Source organism: Rhamphochromis longiceps, linkage group LG2 (assembly GCF_057381845.1).
Source record: "Rhamphochromis longiceps isolate RC_006_pf linkage group LG2, R_longiceps_female_GT1.1, whole genome shotgun sequence".
Classification (NCBI taxonomy): Eukaryota; Metazoa; Chordata; class Actinopteri; order Cichliformes; family Cichlidae; genus Rhamphochromis; species Rhamphochromis longiceps.
Genome location: NC_140558.1, coordinates 7,897,303 through 7,905,927, shown reverse-complemented (window position 1 = coordinate 7,905,927; position 8,625 = coordinate 7,897,303). Strand labels below are relative to the sequence as shown.

At 38.7% G+C, this 8,625-nt stretch overlaps 1 protein-coding gene across 1 annotated transcript; it reads right to left on the bottom strand.

The window, feature by feature from the left end:
• Positions 1-1,109: 1,109 nt before the first annotated feature.
• nanos1 (nanos homolog 1) lies at positions 1,110-2,412 on the bottom strand. The gene has a single exon (XM_085416599.1). The coding sequence runs from the start codon at positions 2,241-2,243 to the stop codon at positions 1,563-1,565; it is 681 nt and encodes a 226-aa protein (XP_085272725.1). The 5' UTR covers positions 2,244-2,412; the 3' UTR covers positions 1,110-1,562.
• Positions 2,413-8,625: the final 6,213 nt, after the last annotated feature.

Genomic DNA, 8,625 nt, shown 5'->3' with positions numbered 1-8,625 from the left:
ATAAATAACAAAGTTCAACAGTGTTTCTTTTTCTCTTATTCATTTAATCCAAAAAACCTCTGTTAAAAGTGGCAAATTTTGTCAGCTTTTTTTCAATATCCGCTCTCTTGCACACTCTCAAGAATGCAACATTGAACAACTAAATTTTAAAAAGTATGGGTATATCACTATTTACAGACAGTCTCACCTTTTGGTGAGCAATGCTATAGCTTTTTGGAAACTTACTTCCATTATGTTAAATGCAACAAAATGAAAATACAATTATGTTATACAAAGATCAAAAATACCTATCAAAACCCTTATTATAAATGGCAGCACTATATCAATAAACTGCTGTTGACATTTTTACGTGTAAGTACAAAATCCTGTTGAGGTAGTGCCCTCTGAAGTCACTTGTAATGTTAAAATACTGAATAAACATCACTTTATACACAATACAGAAAATCTTTCTCTTTTTTTTCTTCAATTCAATTGTATTCCTTTGGTAAACAAAACTGTCAGAAATGTGCAGTCCTGCAAGTGACACTTTCAATCATACATTCACAACATTTTTGCATCTTTTTTGGGATTCTTCAGAAATGTAATAATGGGATAACATGTTGTTTGCGAACATTCATTTGCCATTTTCTTCACCCCGACACAGAATGAAAGGTAAATGGGACTTACTTAGTTTCATAATGCAAAGCAGACATGCTTATGAGACTCTGTGGTGAATACATTGTGAGGGCAAACCAAACCATAAACACCATAAAGAACGAGAGAACTGACAGAGAAAAGAAATCCAGTGTGTCACCCTTATTTGGGAATGTAAACATAAAACATATTGAATAATATTTCTCATTAAATGTAAAATCGGGTAACTGTCTCATCACACATGATTAGAACAGAGGTTTGGCTTTACAACGACTGATCAGAACGTTCCCCAGAGAATATGAGCCCTAAACAGAGGCCACATTGTCTTTTTTTTTTCTTCTTTTTCTTCCTGCCTTGCAGATTGAATGTCAACTTTTACAGCAAGTTGGAAAATATGTTGTGGAGTTTTTAGGCAGGCAGATGGGATCAAAGAGTTCCTCCTCCAGTCAGACTCACACAAGTATTCACTAATGACACATTCTTGAGCTTCTTTAATGGCAAACATAACTTTGGTTTCTAAGACGTGAAAGAAAATCGAGGCAAGCTTAGCTCACCATACAAAAATACTTGGTAGAAAAAGGCTATGACATTCATCCCCTTTGCCAATGTCAGTGTGTTCCCTACATGACCAAAATACTTTTTATTTATTTTTTTTGTATTTATTCACACTTTGTGATTATTGATACATATGTGTATGTATACCCACACTCAAAATAACTACAGACTATAAAGAAAAATAAATCCGATGTATAAAGCATAAAATTATTCTATGTGGATAAAGGAACTATAAAAATATAAGAGATCTTAAGAGAAACAAAAAAGATAAAATCAATATGTTTATGAAACTGGGATAAAGGCTAGAGCCGAAATCAAAACAGTCATCTGGAAATTGTTCAGTGCAATTTATTTTACTTTATAGTCTTGTTTGTTTAAAATATTTTCATCCTCTTACCACCCACAGCCCTCCCACCCTTTAATGGTCGCTGGGATGGCTGGTCTTTTGACAGTGGACAATATTTTATCGTATGAGCATTGTCCCCGTTGGCACTGCAAAGGGGGCAGGTATAAGCCCTCAGAATCGGGCACACAACCCTGCCGTCCGGAGTCTTCAGGACGTGGGAGCCGTACACCTCCTCGGGCGCTCCGTTATTTCGGCAGAAGACGCAGATTTTCGGCTCCTGTTTGGTTCTGGAAGCGGGTTTGCGCATCTTCTTCTCCATGCCGAACATATCGAACCCAGTGAAGTTCCCACCAAAACCCACCTCCCGCTCCGGCAGCTGGACGCCGAGCTGATTTTGGAAGGGGCTCAGTATCGAGAAACGCTCTTTCAAGTCCAGGATGGAAGCTGGTGGGGGGCTCCCGGACGGGCAGCAACAATCCAGGTGCCCGCTTTCTCCAACGGCACCCGCGATTATGCACGGACACGCCGGGGAATCGTCCAAGCCCAGAGTCGCTTTCAGGGACTCGGTGATGGAGTTGGGATTTTGGGGCATGCTGAGCTTGTTATTCTTCGTAACCAAAGTCGTCAGCCCAAGATAGTCGTTCCAGAAATTAAAAGTATAGTCATATGGGCTGCGCGCATTCAGATAGTTCTGATTGAGAAAATCCATGGCCACTTCTGCTCCTTCGCTTGCCGTAAAAAGGCGAAACAGACAGAGTAATCCGTAGAGTCTTTATAGCCAGAGTTCTCTTCCAGGTATGGCTCATGTGCAGCGATGTGGTCTCCAGTGTTCCTGTTATGTTTGAGCGTCCTGCAAACAGGCTTTCTTGTTATAAGTACCAAGAGGGCGGGGCGCTCTCCCTTGAAAACCAAGTTCCTGATCAGGTCGAAAGCAGGCTCGCTGTTTTCAAAGCTACAGTTAGACAGATTTGTTTTCTTGCAGGCTGGCGCTTTCTCTTCTATCAATCATTATTCTGCAATTAAGGCATACGGCGACTTTCATTAAAAATAGCTTGTTAATACTTAATGATTTGAACAAGTGCGCAAAGAAAATATTTCGTGCAAAAGCCTTACTGTAGGTAATTACATCATTTCAGCGCCAGTACTAATCAATTACGACTCGGAGTTTCGTTCCCCTTCGTACTAAAAATTACAATCCCGCGTGTTTTGTTGATCAGTATCGTTAATCAGTTTGTATGAATACCATCAACGCCAACTCGGCTTTTCACACAACTTAACCCATTGTGAGCCAAGAGCATGGGCCCTTTGTTTCTTGCAGAAGCCATCCTCCTACAGTCCATGGGAGAAATAGCCTAGGCTGATGCGTGCTGTTATGTTAAAACTGAATCCCATGTTTCCACATTGTCAGGTTTTACAGTTCCAGGACAAACTCACATGCAGTGGTTGATTTAAAATCATTTGATGAGTGGTTCATAATAATCCTATATTTTGTGTTTTTCGTCACTAAAGTATTTTCTACTTGCTCACAACCCTTTCTATCTGATAACATGGTTTGGCAGAGGGAGAATGTATTGTCAGTTTGTATGTTGTATAAATAGAAAATAAGTTCTGCAGAAAATGTCTAACCTCCAGATCAAAACCCGTTTACTTGCAAGATTTTAAAATGAAAGAAAATGTTTAGTAGATTAAAAAGAATCTTTTGTTGCTCGAAAACAACACATCATTTCACAGTCATGCTGTAAACACAACATGCAGACCAGTTTATCAACAGGGGGCAGCAACATGCAATTGCAGGTCAGTTCATATGAACCAAAAGACCTTTTGCTCCCTACTTCTCTCCCCAGTATGAATGACAGTACCAAACAAATACTATAATGATGGCTACTGGCTGGAAGATGACAGTCACCAATTATATTTCACTAAATCCAGATGCATTCATGTAGTCTGAATCCAGTGAGGCAGCTATGGTTAAGTTCAGAGAGCAACTAAACAATTGCACAACTAAACAATTTGGTCAGTTTGGGGGATTTTTCTACATTTATTTTTTTCATTTAGCCAAATAAAGCACATTACTTAGATGTTGGCTTATGAATGACCTGTGGAACGACTGTGACAATATAAATGGCAAATGTTATTATGAAAATGTTATTTATGTTGTATCATTTTGTATTAATTTACCAAAGTTGTCATTATTATTATTGGTAGTAGTAGTGTTGTTATGTTTAAAGGTAGTTTAATTAAGCCATTTATTCAAGCTTTCAATTGGCCAATGCTGTGTAGAATTCATCTTGGAAATAACAATGAACTTTGAAGAAGGCAATTGTCTGAGTGGTACATAAAATACAGACATTAACATTATAACAGCGGTATTACTTTCCAAGAGAACAGTGGTTCCCAAAAGCATTTCCTTATGCTTTTTTTCTGCTTGTTTTACTTTAACCACAAAAATAATTTTTGTTCTTTTAACCCCAAAAATTCAAATGGCATCGCCTGCAGAGAGGTAAAGACAGAAGTATATGAATGACCAAACCAATGGGTAACCATGAGGTAACTCACTGATGCGTGAACCCCCATTTTGAAGCTTTGACGTTAACATTTCAGCCATTACCACCATCATGGATTTTTGAAGCCTCAAGTGACCAAGTGAGGGTCGAATGCTAAGTTGTGTGTATGAATACTGCATGGGTGCATCATCCATACAGAGATATCTGCCACAGTAGTTGTAACATCTATTGTAACATATGAAAGTAAATAATGCAGAACTCCTTTCACAAATACTGGAGCGCAGTTTTTGGATAGGCTCTTACTACAGTTTACCAAACAGCAGTTCATATTGTTTGTTAGATAATTACATTAAAATGCTCCACAAGGCACACATGGCAACAGAGTAAAAGGTTTGATTCAGTGATTTGAAGTGTACAGGGTGAAGTGTAAAGAACATCTATTGGTCTAGTCTGGACATATCTGTCACTCAAACCAGGCATGCTCCTAATAATGCAAAATTTGAGCCCAAAAAATAACACCAGAAATCAATTCTTGTTCCAGTCTGTGTTGATGTTTTCTATAAAGTTGGGAATATAGAACATGGGATTCTGTGGGGACTGATTCATTTTGTGAGCCAACTTCAATGAGCCATTTGAGAAACATCTGGGTCAGTGTGCACTGGCTTAATTTTTCAGCCCTGGACCTTTGAAGTTAAGTTTGTTTTGTTTTTCTGAGCATTGCTGGTTCTGTGTTTTCATGTTTATTCAAGTCATATTGAGTTTTATCTTGAGGTATATGATCATTTTAGCTGTAATATCAAAAACCTCAGTTATTACAAATCTATAGACCTCTAACAATGCTGCAAGTATGTTTTGCAAAACACAAACACACTTTAAAAGGTGTGACACAGCACCAGTAGTTTCTTATCATACTATTTGTGTGTATTTGGAAAGCTCACCGCATGTGTAAGCTGGTAGTTGGAGTTTTTCTTGCTATTTATGTTGTGAGAGACTTGCTATGACTCTGTAGGAATTCTGCCAAATAGCAGCACATTATGTTTCCTTTCCATCAGTAACATAAATTATCTAGATCTTACTCTTGAGGTAAAATCCAGAGTAAATATGAGGCAGCTGTCCTAAACAGTCCACTCACTGCAGGCCTCTGATCCTGTGATGAAGTGGGCAGCTCAGGAATGTGGAAGCAGCCCTCTTGAAACAACGATAACACGAATGACTGGTGTTCTAATTAAAACTTCCAGGGGGAGGCTACAGGAACTCACTGACTTGGAAGGTTCACATCTATTTTTAAGGGATATAATAAGAATGCACTACCTAAGGAGACAGGCGTGTTAGGAGCAGAAAAAAGGCACAGTTCAATGAGCTGCAGTATTTTAGAGGCCATTTTTTCACTGTTCTATGTGTTCAGCAACTTCAGTTGAAATAATATCGACTCCTCATTGAATTTTCAGTCCCGAGCTCCCATTCAGCTGGAGCTGGATATGAATTTTATCATGAAGCATTAATAATGTATTTAATTGCCAATTCTTTTTTTACAAGTCGGGGCAGACTGTGTAAGCAGATTCCTGTGTTGCTGCAGTGTAACTGAAATATTCATGGGCGCATTATTCCTTAATTTTGTTGTGACTAAGAGGGATTAATACTCATCCATTAAATAAAGCTAATTCTATGGGTGCCTCAAGGTTGCTTGAGTGTATTGGAGAAGCAAGTGAGATTAGCAGTGGAATGATGCATCACTTCAGCAGGGTGGCTACGGCTGTAAATTGATTTAGGAATCACACTGACTAAGTGATTGTTGTGTAAGAGTTTTTTCACTTGACAGGGAGAAACACATGGATCATCAGGAAAAGCGGGGGCTGTCTGAGGAAGACACTTTGTTTTAATGATCAGATCATATTTCCTGCACAGGCTCATTAGCAATATGAGGCTCAGTCTGTCAGTTTTTTTACTTTTTCATTTATTTTTACTGTGTGTGTGTGTGTGTTCACTTTGAGTATGTAATCCAGCTCAAACAAGCATTTTGCTGAATTTGGGGAATATGATCATGTCTGATTCATAGGACATTAAAGTGCATATCTTCCACCGATGATGCTGTGCTATAATCCAGCCTTTTATTTTAGCAAACAGAACAAGATTGGTCACATTTGGAGCGCAGTTCATATTTGCCACGATGAATGAATGATTGATGACATTGTGGAATGCCTTAAAAAAAATAAAACTCTCGCCTTTTTTCCCCTGTTGCATCTGCTCATACAGCCAGTAATAATTTAAATGTGTCACTGGGGCGTATTTTGAATCTGATACGATGTCTAAAACATTGTAAGATAAATCACAGAACACATATTTCTGTGAACTGTGGCTGTCTGTTAATGCGTTGTTGTCTGATGTTTGGTGTTGTTTTGTTTTTGTTTTTGGTTTTTTTGAAGAAAGTTTCTGCAGTGGCCTTGAAAAGTGAATATGGAGGGGGAGGATTACATGAAGCATTCACACGAGGAAAGCTTTCGGCATATTCCTACTCCACTGCTAGGAGCAGCTGCTGCTATAGATAAATCATTGCAATGCCTTGCTCAAAGATACTTAAGACGCAGATATTCCCTCCAGCTCTATTTAAAGTGATAATCCAGGTCTCTGCACAACCAAAAAGTCCCAGTAATACTCTTGTAAAAATGTTCGTCTAGTCTTCATGTTTAGAGAGCAAGATATTGATCACTGAACCAATACATAATAGGTTTGCAGGAATTGCTGAAAAATCCAGTTTGCCATATTGATTGCTGTAATGAAGATAAATGCTGAATCACTCAGTATGAAAATGGCTTGTGCACTTGCAACATGCATTCTTTTTGTTGTTGTTGTACCAAAAACACCCTGTTTGCCTTAGACCCACAGATTACCATGTGTTTTCATTCATAGCCATTAGAGGTTTGTTTGTGATTATGCAAATGAGAAAACATGCAGGAAATTTAATCAGTGCGCAAATTTGATTTCATATGAAAGATTGCTGGAGGGTAGGGGGCTCGATCGTATAATACTGAGCAGCAAAATTATGCTCAATATTTGTTTTCACAGTGGGCCTCCACTTGGACACGCCATACCTTTATAGGCTTAAGGTTTGTCTTGGTTCAGAGGCTTGAAGTTAACAGCCCTGTGTAAGGTTTGATTATCCTTTGTTCTCCCCAGAGATGCTGAATGAAAACTGCAGTTAATGGGAAGCATTTCCATATCGGCAAAGCACAGCAGCTTGTGTTTTTGCATTTTTATTATTGTTGCGTCTCCTGAACCAAATATCTAAGTGCTCGGGTTTCTTTTGTTCCCCTGCTGAACAGCAAGAAAATGGGCTTCTTATAATTGCACATAAACTCAGAGGATGCCATTGTGTTTTTGTGTGTGCCACTGTAGATAACTGGTGATTAAACTAAATGTTACTCCAGAAGCATGAAAGAATTGAAACTAATAAAGCATGTCAGTCAATAAGGGAGGTCGGTCTGTTTATAAAGCTCTGAGATGTAAAACAAACAAATGGCATTCAGCTTTTGAAAGAGGCTGGCTTGATTTAGTAATTTTATGACCTTCAGTTTCAAGGTAATTACATGGATGTTATTAAATGTCATTCAAAACCATCTCTAAAAACTCCCAGAACTACTTGGCAGTTTTACATGGACACAGTGTGACCTTGTACCGATCCAGATGTATATAAGAGACTTTTGGGTAACACATGAGGTCTCCTGCAATAACTATTCCAACAAATATAATTCAGAATATGCACCTCAAAGCCAAATCTATCCAGGATTCCCCTGGAGATATGAAGCCAATTGCACAACTTTTTAGCAGATAAATTGTGTGCCTTTCAGTGTGCAGGGCAATAGCTCAAAATACAGGTTTGTGAGGCGTATGGTCTCAGGAGACAGTCCTTCCCAAGAAAACCCAAACATCATGTTTTGTACAAGCTGTTATTGTGGAAAAAAGAAAAAAGAAAAAAGGAGCCAGCGTTTCATAGTTGATGTGTAACACAATAAAATTCTCTATTTCCTCTCAAAGCTTAATGTCTTTACCTAAACATAGTTTTGCACCAACTTCAGTTTCTAGGTCAAATGTCAGGCGTGTTTATACCCTCTCTTGTTTCTGGAGACATTTCATGAATTGTTTTTGGAACACTCACATGGGAGTGTGACTGCTTGCAAACACATACACAAGCAGCTAAGGTAACCATGGAAAGCAACTGTTTTTATTATACTATTTCCTTGTCTACTTGGAGGATGGATGTAGGTGTAGCGTAGCACCTGCACAGACAAGCCTGTTGTTCACCCTTTGATGGAATTTATGTCATTGGACACAAGTGAACCGTACTGTCAGGATGGAGTGTTTAGCCCACATGGATTTGGCACCTTCCGAACATAGACCCAGTGCTATATTAATCAACAGGGAATGAAGAGCCACCCCAGGATGGTCCTGAGAAGGACTGCACTGGATCTGGTCGAATTGCAAGCATTGTCTTTATAAGAGTGATCAGTTGGTGCCTGAACATGACATAACCATGCCCACTGTTTTTCAGGAGTAACACTGGCATGATAACATGGGAATAAAAGATATATA